This window comes from Eulemur rufifrons, chromosome 30, assembly GCF_041146395.1.
Source record: "Eulemur rufifrons isolate Redbay chromosome 30, OSU_ERuf_1, whole genome shotgun sequence".
Lineage (NCBI taxonomy): Eukaryota > Metazoa > Chordata > Mammalia > Primates > Lemuridae > Eulemur > Eulemur rufifrons.
Window position 1 is genome coordinate 89,103,708 of NC_091012.1, and position 18,138 is coordinate 89,121,845.

Genomic DNA, 18,138 nt, shown 5'->3' on the forward strand with positions numbered 1-18,138 from the left:
CTAGGAATTGACATCAACCAAATTCAGAACACTAAAATGACAGAAGAATAATTTTGAACATGGATTGTAAGAAAACTCAATATATGCAAGAAAAGATGGATAACCAACACAAAGAAACCACACACACACACACACACACACACACACAAGAAGAAAGAAAATCCAGGACTTGGAAGAAAAATTCAATAAAGAAATTGAAATATTAAAGAAAAATCACACTGAACTTTTGGAAATGAAGAATTTATTCAAGGAATTACAAAACACAGTGGAAAGCCTCAAGAACAGGGTGGATCAAACAGAAGAAAGAATCTCAGGGATTGAAGATAACACCTTTCAATTAAATAAGTCAGTCACAGAGATAGAGCAGAGAAATTAGAGAAAGGATCAAAGCCTGCAAGAAATGTGGGATTATGTGAAGAGGCCTAACGTCAGAATCATAGGCATCCCTGAAGGTGAAGAAAAAAATACTCAAGGGCTGGATAAGCTATTTGAGGATATAATAGAGGAAAATTTCCCAGGCTTTGGTAAAAAATCTAGATATCCAGGTACAAGAAGCTCAAAGGACTCCTGGGAGATTCAATGCAAACAGGAAGAGACCACGACACACAGCCATCAGACTGTCCAAAATAACCACCAGAGAGGTCCTCCTACAAGCTGTAAGGCAAAAGAAGCAGGTAAGCTACAAAGGAAAACCCAACAGAATAATGGCAGATTTCTCAACTGAGACCTTACAAGCAAGAAGAGACTGGGGCCCCATTCTTACTTTTCTCAAACAGAATAATGCCCAGCCTAGAATCTTGTACCCTGAAAAATTAAGTTTCATATATGAAGGAGAAATAAAGACCTACTCAGATAAGCAAAGACTAGAGGACCAAGAACTGCCCTCCAGGAAGTACTCAAAACAGTGTTACACACGGATCAGCACAATAAACACTCACAAATGTAAAATCATAGAAACGCTAAAAGTCAAAGGCCAGATACCACAATGGGTCAAGACAGAAAACAAAGGAACAAAGTTCAACTCAACAGGAGGAACAGAAATCTGCCCCACTTACCAATTATCTCAATAAATGTGAGTGGCTTGAACTTCCCACTAAAGAGACATAGCCTGGAGGAATGGATAAATATACACAAGCCAAGTATCTGCTGTCATCAGGAAACACATCTAACCCACAAGGATGCATTCAGACTCAAGGTGAAGGGATGGAAAACAGTATTTCAAGCAAAGGGAAGCCAAAAGAAAGCTGGCATGGCAGTTCTGATCTGAGATAACTTAGTCTTCAAATCAACAAAAGTGATCAAAGACAAAGAGGGTCACTATATAATGGTGAAGGGTACAATTCAACAAGAAGACATAACAATTCTAAATATTTATGTACTTAAATCAGGTGCACCCAGATTCATAAAGCAAATCCTACTTGATCTAAACAAAATGATAAACAGCAACACCTGAATAGCCGGAGACTTCAACATTCATCTGACGGAACAGGACAGATCCTCCAAACAGAAAATAAACAAAGAAACAATGGACTTAAACAGAACTCTAGAAAAATGGGCCTGACTGACATTTACAGAACATTCTATGCCCAAACCACTGAATATACGTTTTTCTCATCAGCTCATGGGATATTCTCTAAGAGTGATCATATCCTAGGCCACAAAGCATATCTCAAAAAATAAAAAAAAAAAATAGAAATTATACCATGCATCTTCTCAGACCACAGTGGAATAAAATTAGAAATCAACTGCAACAGAAACTCTCATCTCTACACAAAGTCATGGAATCTAAACAACCTTCTGTTGAACGATTATTGCCTTAAGGAGGAAATCAAGATGGAAATCAAAAGATTCTTTAAATAAATGATAAAGGAGACACAACTGATCAAAATCTGTGGGACACAGCTAAAGCAGTCCTGAGAGGAAAATTTATATCAATAAATGCCTACATCCAAAAGACAGAAAGATCACAAATACAGAACCTAATGAATTGTCTCAAAGAACTGGAAATGGATGAGAAAACCGACCTCAAACTCAGCAGAAGAAAATAAAAAACAAAGATCAGAGTAGAACTAAATGAAATTGATAACAAAAAAACTATACAGAAGATAAATAAAACAAAAAGTTGGTTCTTTGAAAAAATAAACAAAATTGACATGCCTCTACCTAGATTAACGAGAAACAGAAAAGAACTCTAATAAGCTCCATCAGGAATGAAAAAGGAGAAATTACAACTGATGCCACAGAAATACAAAATATCTGTTGGCCTATAAGAGACATAAAAGATTTCAAGAGTTTTGCAGGACTTTGACTTGAAGGAATATATGAACGTGTTAGTTCATAGATCAAAAGCTGCCTCACCTCAGGAGGGCATCTCACTGGTCAGGAGCATTTCAATGGTGACACTATCTCAGACCTGAAGGCTGCTTGTGCCTGACGCCTCTGTAGGACAAGGCTCAGTGTGTGGTCACAGGTTGGGAACTGATCAAAGAATGTCCGCCTGACAGACACCTGCAGCTAGAGACCACTGGCCTAAGGGACAGTTTCTGCTTCACTCCTGACTACTTGTCTTAATCAACAAGAAGCCAGATAAAGAAATATAGAGGCCTATGTTTCTATTTAGGCTTTTTGGTAAGTGATAGTTTTATCTTAGGCCTTAGAAGTTTATCTTAGAAAAATTCTGTAACCATTTGCTCACGTAGATAGAGTTAATTAAGGGATCTTTAGAAGCTTTTGGGGAGACTTTAAACCTAAATGAACTACCTGTTATTATGTAAATCTGTTACCACTGGCAACTGATTGCTGCACCAATAAATACTAATGTGGTACTTCACTCATGGCCTCACAGCTCACAGGACTGCTGGAGAACCCCCGACTCCCCCATATTTTAAACTACACTTTCGTCTCTGTGTCTTCTTTTATTTCTATATTCTCTATTTTCTATTATTTCCATATCACTTATGATGATTTTGGCCAAAGGGACCCGATTTTGCAGAGAGTGTAGCTAACTCTCTGCAAATATCATCCATGAATACTATAAAAACCTCTATGCACATAAACTAGAAAATGTGGAGGAAATGGACAAATTCTTAGAAAGACATAGCCTCCCTAGGCTCAATCAGGAAGAAACAGAATTACTGAACAGACCAATATCAAATACTGAAATTGAAACAGTGCTAAAAACCTTCCTAAAAAGAAAAGTCCTGGACCAGATGGAATCTCACCCGAATTTTACCACACCTACAAAGAACTGGTGCCTATCCTGCAGAAATTATTCCACAACATCAAGAAGGAAGGAATCCTCCCCAAAACATTTTGTGAAGCCAACATAACCCTGATACCAAAACCGGGAAAGGACACAACAAAAACAGAAAACTACAAACCAATATCCCTTACAAATGGAGATGCAAAAAATCTCAACAAAATCCGAGCAAACCGAATTCAGGTGCTTATCAAAAATTAATCCATCATGACCAAGTGGGCTTCATCCCAGAGATGCAGGGATGGTTCAACATACAGAAATCTATAAATGTAATTCACTGCATAAACAGAAGCAAAAGTAAAGACCATATGATCCTCTCAATAGATGGAGAAAAAGCATTTGACAAAATTCAACACTCTTGTATGACAAGAATGCTTAAAAAAATAGGCATAGATGGGACATACCTAAAAATGATACAAGCCATACATGACAAACCCACGGCCAACATCATACTAAATGGGAAAAACTGAAAGCATTCCCACTTAGAACTGGAACCAGACAAAGCTGCCCCTTATCACTGCTTCTATTCAACATGGTGCTGGAAGTCCTAGCCAGAGAAAACAGACAAGAGAAGCAAATCAAGGGCATCCAAACAGGGGCAGAAGAGGAAAAACTATCGTTCTTTGCTGATGATATGATCTTATATCTAGAAAACCCCAAAGATTCTGCCATGAGACTACTGGAATTGATAAACAAATTCAGCAAAGTATCAGGTTTTACAAAATCAATGTACAGAAATCAGCAGCATTCTTATACGCCAATAACAGTCAAACTGAGAACCAAATCAAAGACTCAATACCCTTCAGAATAGCAACAAAGAAAGTAAAATACCTAGGAATATATTTAACCAAGGAGGTAAAAGACCTGTACAGGCAGAACCATGAAACAACGAGGAAGGAAATAACAGAGGATGTAAACAGGTTGAAAACCATACCATGCTCATGGGTCGGTAGAATCAACATTGTTAAAATGTCTATACTACCCAATGTGATCTACAGATTTAATGCAATCACTATTAAAACATCAATATCATTTTTCACAGATACAGAAAAAATAATTCTATGATTCTTATGGAACCAGAGAAGATCCCGTATAGCAAAACCATCTTAAGCAAAAAAGAATAAACTGGGAGACATCAATTTACTAGACTTCTAGCTATACTATAAGGCTATTGTAACTAAAACAGCATGGTACTGGCACAAGAACAGAGACATAGACCAAAGGAACAGAACTGAGAACCCATATATAAAACCATCCTCGTATAGCCATCTAATCTTTGACAAAGCAGACAAAAACATACACTGGGGAAAAGAATCCTTATTCAATAAATGGTGCTGGGAAAATTGGATAGCCACATGTAGAAGACTAAAATAGGATCCACATCTTTCACCTCTCACAAAAATCAACTCACAGTGGATAACAGGTTTAAACCTAAGGCATGAAACTATAAGAATTCTAGAAGAAAATATTGGAAAAACTCTTATAGACATTGGCCTAGGCAAAGAATCTATGAAAGAGACCCCAAAGACTATCACAGCAACAACAAAAATAAATAAATGGGACCAGATCAAATCAAAAAGCTTCTGCAGAGCCAAGGGAACCATCACAAGAGCAAACAGACAACCTACAGAATGTGGGAAAATATTCACAAGTTACACATCCAATAAAGGGCTGATAACTAGAATCTATATAGAACTCATGAAGATCAGCAAGAAAAAAGTCAAATAACCCCATCAAAAAGTGGGCAAAGGACATAAACAGAAACTTTTCAAAAGAAGATAGACTAATGGGTATCGCACATATGAAAAAATGCTCAGTATCTCTAATCATCAGGGAAATGCAAATCAAAACCACAGTGAGATATCACTTATCTCCAGTGAGAATGACCTTTATCAAAAAGTCCCAAAACAATAAATGTTGGTGTGGATGCGGAAAGATAAGGACACTCATACACTGCTGGTGGGACTGCAAACTAGTGCAACCTCTGTGGAAAGCAATATGCAGATACCTGAAAGAGATACAAGTAGAACTACCATTTGATCCAGCAATCCCATTACCGGGCATCTACCCAAAAGAGCAAAAGACATTCTATATAAAAGACATCTGCACTCAAATGTTTATAGCAGCACAATTCACAATTGCAAAGATGTGGAAACAATCCATGTACCTATCAATACATGAGTGGGTTAATAAAATGTAGTATATGTATACCATTAAGTTCTACTCACCCACAAAAAGAATGGTGATCTAGCACCTCTTGTATTATCCTGGATAGAGCTGGAACCCATTCCACTAAGTGAAGTATTCCAAGAATGGAAAAACAAGCACCACATGTACTCACCTTCGAATTGGTATTAACTGTTCCAAACTTAAGTGCACATATAGTAATAACATACATCAGGGGTCAGGCAGATGGGAGGGGGGAGGAGGGGATGGGTATATGCCCACCTAATTGGTGTGGTGTGCACTGTCTGGGGGATGGACACTCCTGAAGCTCTGACTTGGGTAGGGCAAGGGCAATATACATAACCTAAATATTTGTACCCCTGTAATATGCTGAAATAAAAAAATAAAAAATAAAAATTGTTATGATATACCTACCAATGTTAACATAAATAGTGAAAAGAAAAAAAAGGAAACAGAAAATCTGAATAGACCTGTAACAAACAAGTAAAGGGATTGAGTGAGTAACTGGAAACCCACCAAGAAAAAAAAATTACCAAGACTAGATGGCTTCATTGGTAAATTCTCCCAAATATTTACAAAAGAATTAATAGATATCCTTCTTAAATTCTTCTGCAAAAAACCGGACAGAATGCTCCTCAACTTCTTAACTGAGGGTAAGGGAAATGAGGAGAGACATGGAACCACGGTGATGGCTGCATGGGTATTAAGGTGATGCCTTGCAGGTGATGAAAGAGTTCTTAACCTAGGTAGTGGTGGTAGTAGCATAGCACTGTCAATGTACTTAAGGCCACTGAATTATATACTTTAAACTGCTTAAATGGCAAATTTTATGTCATGTACGTTTTTCTACAATAAAAATCTTTATGCTCAGTCTCAAAAGCTAGCCATAAATATACATATTGTATGGATGCTATACATGAAATGCCCCGAAATGCAAATAAATCTGTTCACCATTTGAATGTCTTCTTTTGAGAAATCTCTATTCAGTCTTTTGCCCATTTTTAAATGGATTATTTAATTTTTTCCTATTGAGTTCTTCATATACTCTACTATTAAGCCCTTGTCAGATGGGTAGTTTTCAAATATTTTCTCCTATTGTATGGGTTGTCTCTTTACTTTGTTGATTATTTCCTTTGCTGTACAGAAGCTTTTTAGCTTAATGTGATCCCATTTGTCTAATCTTGCTTTGGTGCCCCACCAATGTCTTGAAGCCTTTCCCCAATGTTTTCTTTTAGCAGTTTCATAGTTTCAGGTTTTAGATTTAAGTCTTTAATCCATTTTGATTTGATTTTTGTATATGGTGAGAGATAAGTGGCTAGTTTCATTTTTCTATATATTGATATCCAGTTTTCCCAGCACCATTTATTGAAGAGACTGTCCTTTCCCCACTATATGTTCTTGGTACCTTTGTTGAAGATAAGTTCACTACAGATGTGTGGATTTATTTCTGGGTTTTCTATTCTGTCCCATTGGTCTATGTGTCTCTTTTATGCCAGTACCATGCTGTTTTTGCTACTATAGGTCTATAGTACAATTTGAAGTCAGATAATGTGATTCCTCCAGTTTTGTTCTTTTGGTCAAGATAGCTTTGGATATTCTGTGTCTTTTGTGGTTCCATAGAAATTTTAGGGTTATTTTTTCAATTTCGGTGAAGAATGCCATTGGTATTTTGATGGCGATTGTACTGAACCTGCAGACTGCTTTGGGTAGTAGGTATATTTTAACAATATTGATTTTTCCAATCTATGAGCATGGAATTTCTTTCCATTTCTTGGTGTCCTTTTCAATTTCTTTCATCAATGTTTTACAGTTTTCCTTATAGAGATCCTTCACTTTTTTGGTTAAGTTTATTCCTAGGTATTTTTTTTTATTTGTAGGTATTATAAATGGGATTATTTTCTTGGTTCCTTTTACAGATTGTTTAATGTTGGCATATAGAAATGCTACTCATTTTTGTCTGCTGATTTTGTATCCTACAACTTTATTGAAATTGTTTATCAGTTCTAATAGCTTTTTTGGTGGAGTTTTTAGGTTTCTTCAGATATAAGATCATATCATCTACAAACAAGGATAATTTGACTTCTTCCTTTCCAATTTGGATGCCCAGGTACATAAAAATGCTCAACATCGTTAGTCGTCAGAGAAATGCAAATTAAAACTGCAATGAGATACCATCTCACCACAGTTAAAATGGCTTTTTATAAAAAACACCAGGCAATAATGAATGCCGATGAGGATGTGGAGAAAGGGAGACCCCTTGTACACTGTTGGTGGGAATGTAAAATAGTACACACTATGGAGAACAATATGGAAGTTCCTCAAAAAACTAAAAATAGAACTACCGTATGACCTAGTAATTCCACCACTACGTATATATCCAAAAGAAGGGAATTCAGTATATTGAAAAGATATCCACACCTCCATGCTTATTGCAGCACTATTCACAATAGCCAATATTTGGAATCGACCTAATTGTTCATCTCCGGATGAATGGACAAAGAAACTGTGGTACATATACAGAACGGAATATTATATAGCCACATAAAAGAATGAAATCCTGCCCTGTGCAACAACATGGATGGAACTTGAGAACATTACATTAAGCGAAATAAGCCAAGCATAGAAAGACAAACCTTGCATGTTCTCACTCACATGTGTGAGCTAAGTATTAAAAACAACTGGTTTCCTGGAGACAAACAGTAGGATGATGGTTACCAGAGGCTGGGAAGTGTATCGGGTAGGGGGAGATAAAGTGAGGGTGGTTAATGGGTACGAAAATATAGTCAGATAGAATGAAAAATATTTGATAGTACAACAAAGTGACTATAATCAAGAATAAGTTAGGGTATACTTTAAAATAACTAAAACAGTAGAACTGGAATGTTCTTAACACAAAGAAATGATAAATGCCTGATGTGATGGATACCCCAACTACCCTAATTTGATTAAGTCACATTATATGCCTGTTTCAAAATTTCACATGTACTCTATAAAGATATATAACTATTTTGTACCCATAATAATAAAAAATGCAACTATAAGAGAGAAAGTAGATTAGTGGTTTCTTTGGGCTGGGAAGATTAGGATGAAATGGGGAGTGACTACAAATGGTCATAAAGTTTCCTTTTAGAATGAAGAAAATGTTCTAAAATTAGATCACAGTGATGGTTGTATGACTCTATAAGTATATTAAAATTTAATAAATTATCCTCTTAATATGAGTAAACTATGGTATCTAATTTCTCAATAATGTATTTCAAAAAACTAGATGTATAACTATCAAACTGAGAAAAGTATCAAGGTTGTCTCAATACCAACCATTGTACTTTTGCAAAGCAGATAAAAGCCTACATGTAAGACAGTAAAACTTACCACAAATACAAAAAAACAAAGGAAGCAAGTTTATCAGCTTTTAGTACTTATATGTCATAAACATCATCATTTTCTCATATATAGCTGTAACCAAATGACTCAAGTTCAATACAAATATTAAAAGGTTCAAAGATGATAAAGAAAAAATATGCTATGACCAAATTATAATAAACTCTGCACTAGCTTTCTGCATGCTGTATTTGCTAAGAGCACAAAATGCATTTTGTGAAAAGCATGAATGAAAGGCCTAAATTATACAGAGATTACAGGTAATTTGTTTAACTCTTGGCAGGACTATTTATCTCTCACTGCATAAACTAACTTTCTTTTCCATATGGCATAATGTATGGATAGGGCTTTTGTTTCTTTTTTTTTTTAATTTTTTTAAACTTAAAAAAAAAATTTCTTATTATTTATTTATTTATTTATTTTTTGAGACAGAGTCTTACTCTGTTGCCCAGGTTAAACGAGTGCCATGGCGTCAGCCTAGCTCATAGCAACCTCAAACTCCTGGGCTCAAGCAATCCTCCTGCCTCAGCCTCCCGGGTAGCTGGGACCAGAGGCATGCACCACCACGCCTGGTTAATTTTTTCTGTATATATTTTTAGTTGTCAATATAATTTCTTTCTATGTTTAGGAGAGATGGGGTCTTGCTCTTGCTCAGGCTGGTCTCAAACTCCTGAGTTTAAACGATCCACCTGCCTCGGCCTCCCAGAGTGCTAGGATTACAGGAATGAGCCACCGCGCCTGGCCACGGGCTTTTGTTTCTATCATATGTTTTTCTTCTTTTTATAACTGTATACAAAAACACAGAATCAAACAAGATGGTGAATTATAACCTCTATCTCCTAAAATAGTCCCTTCCCTCTCAACAGTCCTCCAAAATTAGTGAGTACTAAACCAAAAAAAAAAAAAAAAAGGGAAACGTTAAAAGTAAATTCAAATTTAAAGGTGGTTGGCCGAGTGTGGTGGCTCACGCCTGTAATCCTAGCACTCTGGGAGGCCGAGGTGGGAGGATTGCTCGAAGGTCAGGAGTTCGAGACCAGCCTGAGCAAGAGCGACACCTCCATCTCTACTAAAAATAGAAAGAAATGATCTGGACAGCTAAAAATATATATAGAAAAAAATTAGCCAGATATGGTGGCACATGCCTGTAGTCCCAGCTACTCGGGAGGCTGAGGCAGGAAGATTACTTGAGCCCAGGAGTTTGAGGTTGCTATGAACTTGACACCACAGCACTCTAGCCCAGGCAACAGAGCAAGACTCTCTCTCAAAAAAAAAAAAAAAAAAAAAAAAAAAGATCTATATAGAAAAAATTAGCCAGGCATGGTGGCGCATGCCTGTAGTCCCAGCTACTCGGGAGGCTGAGGCAGTAGGATCGCTTAAGCCGAGGAGTCTGAGGTTGCTGTGAGCTAAGCTGACGCCACGGCACTCACTCTAGCCTGGGCAACAAAGTGAGACTTTGTCTCAACAACAACAACAACAACAACAAAATAATAATAATAAAAATAAAGGTGGTGTCATGGGGCCTGAAAACTGATATGATATCACAGTTTGTTTCAGTGGTAGATATAGATGTAAGAATAGTTAAATGAAAAGCCTCATTTCATGTATCATATAACTGTGAAATTGTGCCAGAGCCAAGAGAGATGAGGTATCCACATCTACATTGCTTTTCTCTATCACCTAATTTGCTAAAGAAAATGTTGATGACACAGACTCAATATGAAATGATGGAAAAATATTCCACACAAATGGAAATCAAAAGAGAGCAGGTGTAGCCATTCTCATATCAGATAAAATTGACTTTAAACCAACAAAGGTAAAGAAAGTCAGAGGGTCATTATATAATGGTAAAGGGAGAAATTCAACAAGAAGACATAACAATCCAGAATATATGCACACCTAACACAGAGGCTCCCAGATACATAAAGCAAATTTTACTAGAGCTAAGCAAAAATAAATAAATAAATAAATATAAACCTCAAAAATAGCACCATTGTAATTGCCAAGGACCTCAACACTCCACTGTCAGAGCTGGACAAATCATCAAAGCAGAAAATAAATAATGAAGCAATGAACTTAAACCAGACTCTAAATCAAATGGACCTAACAGACATTTACAGAACATTTTATCCCCAAACTACTGAATATATATTCTTCTCAGCAGCACATGCGATATTCTTCAAGACTGATCATATCTTAGGCAAAAAAAATCTGATCTCACCAATTCAAAAAATCGAAATCATACCATGTATCTTCTCAGACCTCATTGAAATAAAACTAGAAATCAACCAAAAGAGAAACACTGAAGTCTACACAAAGTTGTAGATGTTAAACAACCTGCTGCTGAAGGATTATTGGGTCAAGAATGAAATTAAGATGGAAATAAAAAGATTCTCTGAGTTGAGAGACAAAGGGGATACAAGCTATCAAAATCTATGGGACTCAGCAAAAGCATTCCTCAGGGCAAAATTCATAGCTTTAAATGCCTACATCAAAAAGACAGAAAGACCACAAATTAACAATCTAATGTCACATCTCAAGTAACTAGAAAAGGAAGAGCAACCCCAACCCAAAGCCAGCAGAAGAAAAGAACGAACTAAGGTCAGACCAAACTAAATGAAATGGAAGACAAAAAAATAATACAAAGGATCAATGAAACAAAAAGTTGGTTCTTTGAAAAGGTAAACACAATTGACAGACCTCTTGCCAGATTAAGCAGGAATAGAAGAGAAAGGACCCAAATAACTGCAATCAGGAATGAAAAAGACATTATAACTGATACCACAGAAATACAAAATATCATTCATGAAACTATGAAAATCTCTACACACATAAACTTTAAAATGTAAAGGAAATGGACAAATTTCTGGAAACATACAACCTCCCAAACCTCAGTCAGGAAGAAATAGAATTCCTGAATAGATGAATGATGAGCAGTGAGATGAAGGCAGTAATAAAAAACCTCCCACAACAACAAAAAAGCCCCTGATCAGATGGATTCACAGCCAAATTTTACCAGACCTACAAAGAAGAGCTGGTACCCATGCTACAGAAATTATTCCATAAAATTAAGAAGGAGAGAATTCTCTCCAACTCATTCTACAAAGCCAGTATCACCTTGATACCAAAGCCAAGAAAAGACACAACAAGAACAAAAAAAGAAAACTACAGAGCAATATCCCTTATGTATACAGATGCAAAAATCCTCAATAAAATACTAGCAAACTGAATTCAACAGCATATAAAAAAAAATAATCCACCATGACTAAGCAGGCTTCATACCTCAGATACAAGTATGGTTCAACATACGGAAATCAATAAATGTGATTCACCACATAAACAGAAGCAAAAGACCACATGATCATTTCAATAGCTGCAGAAAAAGCATTCCACAAAATCCAGCACCCTTTCATGATAAAAACCCTCAACAAACTAGGCATAGAAGGAACATATCTCAAAATTAAACAAGTCATGTATGACAAACCCACAGCCAACATCATGCTGAATGGGGAAAAGTTGAAAACATTCCCCTTAAAACTGGGACAAGATAAGCATGCCCACTGTCACCACTTCTATTCAATAGAGTGCTGGAACTCCTAGCCAGAGTGATCAAGCAAGAGAAAGAAATAAAGAGTATCCAAATAGGGAAAAAGGAGGTCAAGCTATTGCTTTTCACTGACAATATGATCTTGTATTTAGAAAATCCTAAAGACTCCACCAAGAAACTCCTGGAATTGATAAATAAATTCATCAAAGTCTCAGGTTACAAAATCAATGTACATAAATCAGTAGTATTTCTATGTACCAATAACAGTCAAACTGAAAGTCAAACCAAAGATTCAATACTATTCACAACACTTACAAAGAAAATAAAGTATCTAGGAATATACTTAACCATGAAGGTGAAAGATCTCTAAAGGAGAACTATGAAATGCTTTGGAAAGAAATTGCAGAGGACACAAACACATGGAAAAACATACCATGCTCATGAATTGGTAGAATCAATATTGTTAAACTGTCCATACTACCTAATGTAATCTACAGATTCAATGCATTCAATATCAAAATACCAACATCATACTTCAGAGGTCTAGAAAAAATAATTCTACACTTCATTTGGAACCAGAAGAGATCCTGAATAGCCAAAGCAATCTTAAGCAAAAAGAACAAATTTGGAGGCATCACATTACAAGACTTCAAACTATACAAGGCTATAGTAACCAAAACAGCATGGTATTGGTACAAAAATAAAGACATAGAGCAATGGAACAGAAGGGAGAACCCAGATATAAAACCATGTACTTACAACCAACTGATCTTTGACAAAGCAGACAACACACTGAGGAAGAGAAGCCCCATTCAATAAATGGTGCAGGGAAAATTGGATAGCCACATGCAGAAGAATGAAATAGGACCCCTATCTCTTACCACTTACAAAAATTAATTCAAGATGGATAAAAGACTTAGATGTAAGACATGAAACCATTAGAATTCTAGAAGAAAATGTAGGGAAAACTCTTGTAGGTATCAGCCTAGGGAAAGAATTTATGACGAAGACCCCAATGGCAATTACAGCAACAACAAAAATAAATGGGATTTGATTAAACTAAAAAGCTTCTGCACAGCTAAGGAAATAATCAACAGAGCAAATAGACAATCTACAGAATGGGAGAAAATATTCACAGACTATATATCTGATAAAGGGCCAATATGCCTAATCTACAAAGAACTCAAGCAAGTCAGCAAGAAAAAAAACCAAACTACCCCATTAACAAGTGGGCAAAAGACATGAACAGAAACTTTTCAAAAGAAGATAGACAAATGGCCAGCAAACATGAAAAAATGTTCAATGTCACTAATCATCAGGGAAATGCAAATTAAAACGACAATTAGCTAGCTATCACCTTACCCCAGTTAGAATGGCTTTTATTAAAAATTTTGAAAATATATGCTGGCATGGATGCAGAGAGAAAGGAATGCTTCTACACTGTTGGTGGGACTGCAAATTAGTATAACCTTTATGGAAAACAGTATGGAGATTCCTCAAAGAACTAAAAGTAGAACTATCATTCAATTCAGCAATCCCACTACTGGGTATCTACCCAAAAGAAAAGAAATCTTTTTATCAAAAAGACACCTGCATTCAAATGTTTATTGCAGCATAATTCACAATTGCAAAGATGAGGAATCAACCTAAGTGCTCATCAATTCATAAGTGGATTAATAAAATGTGGTATATGTACACCAAGGAGTACTACTCAGCCATAAAAAGGACAAATTAATGTCTTTTGCAATAGTTTGGATGGAAGTAGAAACCATTATAATAATCACAGTATCTAGTGAATGGAAAAACAAATACCATATGTACTTACTATTAAATTGGAACCAATCAATGAGCACACATGTGCAAAGAGGGAAGTAAAATTCAGTGGAAATCATGCAGGGGGAGGGGGGAAGGGGGACGGGTAAGAACCTACCTAACAGGTATAATGAACACTATTTGGTTGACAGGCACACTTACAGCCATGACTCAAACGTTACAAAAGTGATCCATGTAAGCAAAAACATTTGTACTCCCTTAATATTTTGAAATTAAAAAAGAAAAAGTCCATGAATTGTACTGGTTAATAATATAGTTCATAAGGCAGATGGTTTACATAGAAGTTCTTTCCTTAGAAACATTTTACAATCATTGGTTCACATAGCAACTTTTTGACGTAGGACAGAGTAATTCTATTATTTCCATTGTATTTTGTGGCTAAACAGAGATATGACTTCTATAAAGCTAGGTACTCAATTAGAGATGGCTAGAGAAGGATGGCAAACCATATCCCACAGGCCACATCTGGCCTACTATCTTTTTTTGTAAATAAAGTTTTATGAGGACACAGGAATGCTCACTCATGTATTATTTATAGCTGTTTACATGCTATAATGGCACAGGTACGTAGTTGCAACAGAGACCTCTGGCCCGTAAAGCCTAAAATATTTACTATCTGGTTCTCTATGAAAAAGTTTTCCAAACACTGCTAGAGAATTAAAACCCAGTGGGCCAACAATTTATCATATCACTTATCCTAATGTTTCTTATCTCAGGAAATTTGATGAAAGAAATATGATATAGTCAAGGGAATACAGTGTTAGAGACAAAAACGAAACAAAACAAAGCAAGGATTATTTTTCTGCTTGTGCTATTTGCTGTGTGACCCTAAGAAAGTTACTTCACCTCTCTGGATCTCAGTTTCTACATCTGTAAAATAAGGGATTTAGGCTTTATGAATGTTAATCATCCTTCCAATTAAACTATTATAGTCTATACAACTTATTTTACAAATTAGGAAGCAGTAGTGAAGGCATAAAATTCTTAAATTATTTTATTTTATTTTCTATTTCTCCATGTAGACAAAAAAGCTATGAGGTACTTAAATTTATTCATCATCAAAACCTCTTTAAAAGTAAGTAATATTACCCCAATTTTCTAGGTGAGGAGACTGAAGCTCTAGAAAGGACAGTGTTTTGAACAAGATAATCAGCATGTACTTAATGTTTCATTGTCTAGTAGAGTGTGACAACATGGCATATACAAAATCAGAGGCTGTGAACTACGATGCCTAATAGAGCAAGGCAGGTTCTGTGGTGAACCAGAGACTGTCCTATTTAAAAGGAGCAGCCGCCACTCAGCTAGAGCCGACTGCTGAAATATAGGCATGTAAGTCTAGTATGGCCAGATCTTTAGATTTTACGAGGCCAGATATGCCAAATTTTATCTTAAATATTCCGATTTTTAAATGTTGGTAATTGATTCAAATGTTTAACAACAGAGTGGGCTGGATTTGGCTCATGGATGACAGTTTGCAAATTTATATTAATTAAGCTTTTTAAATTGACAGATTAGGGAATTTGAATACACAGATAACTCAACTTCAGTATGAACTCTTAATTATCAAAAGTAATGAAGAACAGGGAGAGATCACAGCATCCATGTTATCCTACCTTCCACTGAATGTTCTATTAGAAGCGTTCATAGTGAAATCAAATGATCAAAAAAAAAAATGGTTTCTTTATTTCAGGCCCTCTTGTGGAAGTATTTACAAATAGGCAAAACATAAATAGGACATCAGAAAAAAAGATAGATAATGGATAACATTAAAACCAAAAAATCTCTTCTTAAGTAATTGAGATTGGGTATATTTATATGATGGGAAATCCAAATCATGATTAATTCACATCGAAGCTTTTAAAATAATGGAGACAGGTAGGAGTTATAGATTATAACTTTTAAAAGTAAGATATAACAGTTAAGAAAAGGAACTTATGCTGTCAGCTTTCTTTTTTACTAATAGAAAGCCATATGAAAATATTGTACATGCTTTGACAAACAATAAACTAAGCTGTATTTGAAGTAAAGCTCTAACCAACTAGTGGTTATCAAGGGAATCAAGAAAATGCTTAACTTTTCCATTAAAAAGTCATAGGCACTATTTTATTATTAGTCTTTTTCAAATAGACATTAAAGAAGATAGGAAAAAGATGGAGAGGAAAAATAATAATGAGTACTTTTTGGGAATATTTCTGGCCTTAAAGAAACTACTGTGCCACCAATTATTCCTCCACAAGGTGCTATAATTTTCAATCTGATTTAGTGGGCTAAATATTACTTAAAAATTTAAATGAAATCATTAACATGGTACTAGGAAAAAATTTCAGGAAAAATGAATTAATTTTCCTCATTGGCTTTAATTAAAAGTTTCAAAAGATATCTTCCCACTGGGGAAAAGAATTTCAAAATCTAAAATGAAGTTTTAAAGAAGACAAGATTAAGATAATAGTCTTAAATCCATGACATAACTAGTAATGTTATGTTAGAATGTTACTGTAACATGTTCAAAACTAAGGATTTTCCCCCCAAATTTGTAGGTTATTTTCACTTCTGCCTTTCTTCAGATCAGAAGAAGCTCTCCCATATACCTATAACTTGGAAATAACTTAAGTCATGGCTTCAGGTTTTATAAAAAGAGTAAGTAGCCTACCTACATTTATAATTACTTAAGTACTTCACTTACATTGCATTTATTTAAAATGATGGGAACCCACAGTAAGTGATAAAGTATTGATAAAGGTTGGACAAATAACTTGATCTCTGTCCCCGAGTTTCCTTAACTCTACAAAAAGGATAACATTGTTATGAGAATTAAATAAACCATGTAAAGTACTTGGAAAGAGTCTTTGGTGCATAGTAAGTGTTCCACAAATGTTAGCTCTTATTATTATTATACAATAAAATGATTACTCACTCTTTTGTTGAGACAAATAACAGGCCACAGGCTGCAACCCAGTGTGCAACAGCAGCAGAGACAACCACACAGCAGCCATTTCACATTGACTGGGAGAGACTTTTTCAAACATGCATTCACACGGCCCATGCTGGTCTTAAATTCTTCTGGAGCCACCTACAACAGGCCATAATCTTTAACAGTTTGTGGACAGCTTTCCACTGTTTATCTCTAAACCTAAGAAAAATGTTAGTTTTATTTCAAACACTTTAAGGAATTACAAATGTCTTTATATATATACTCCTCATAAATATATATCACATATTCTTGGATGACACTGCAAAGCAAAACCATATAATTTCATGTTCACAGAACTTAGTCAGATGTTCAAAAACTTCTGAAATGACCAACAATAAAATAGCAGCAATAAAACTGATGGTAAAGGATACTTGTCTAGTAGTTTTCTTATCAAATATTCTCATTATCAAAGCAATATTATTTATAGTCTCCAGTCACTCTAAAAGTTGAGTAAAACTAGAAGCATAATATAATAAAAACCCAAATACTACTAGAGGATATGAAATTAAAATTAGATCTTGGCAATATTCCTAGACTACTTTTTAAAAGGCAACTCTCAAATCTTTTTTCCTTGGCAAATCTGCAACATAACAATTTTAACGCTTGGCATTATTTGCAGCAAAAAGTTACACTAACAAAAGACAATGCCTAGTGATTACACTCAAAATGGCTTGTTAATATTCAGTATAAAGTAGACTCATAATTGCTGTAAAGTTTGAAAGTTGAAAGCTCTAAATACACAGATTTAATATTTCTAGTTACTACTTCCATTCCTGGAAGTGGCTGCTTTTGCCTCTCTGTAAACAATGACAAAGTCAGTTCAAAGGCATGAGCATGACTGGCACAATTAGATTTACACCAAAATTTGCTTGAAGGTTATACAATTCAAAGGTATACTAAAAATAGTTTGCTTTCAGTGAAATCACATTTCTGGATCACAAAAATGATTCCCTTTCATTTACA

The 18,138-nt window shown here is 35.4% G+C and overlaps 1 protein-coding gene across 3 annotated transcripts in view; it reads right to left on the minus strand.

Moving 5' to 3' along the window:
* Positions 1–18,138, minus strand: part of CHIC1 (cysteine rich hydrophobic domain 1) — a 92,649-nt gene that overhangs the window by 50,885 nt on the left and 23,626 nt on the right. For all 3 annotated transcript variants that reach the window (XM_069464474.1, XM_069464473.1, XM_069464475.1), the window contains one exon: positions 17,119–17,274. In XM_069464474.1, coding sequence (XP_069320575.1) covers positions 17,119–17,274 — 156 coding nt within the window. The remainder of the gene's footprint in view (positions 1–17,118; positions 17,275–18,138) is intronic.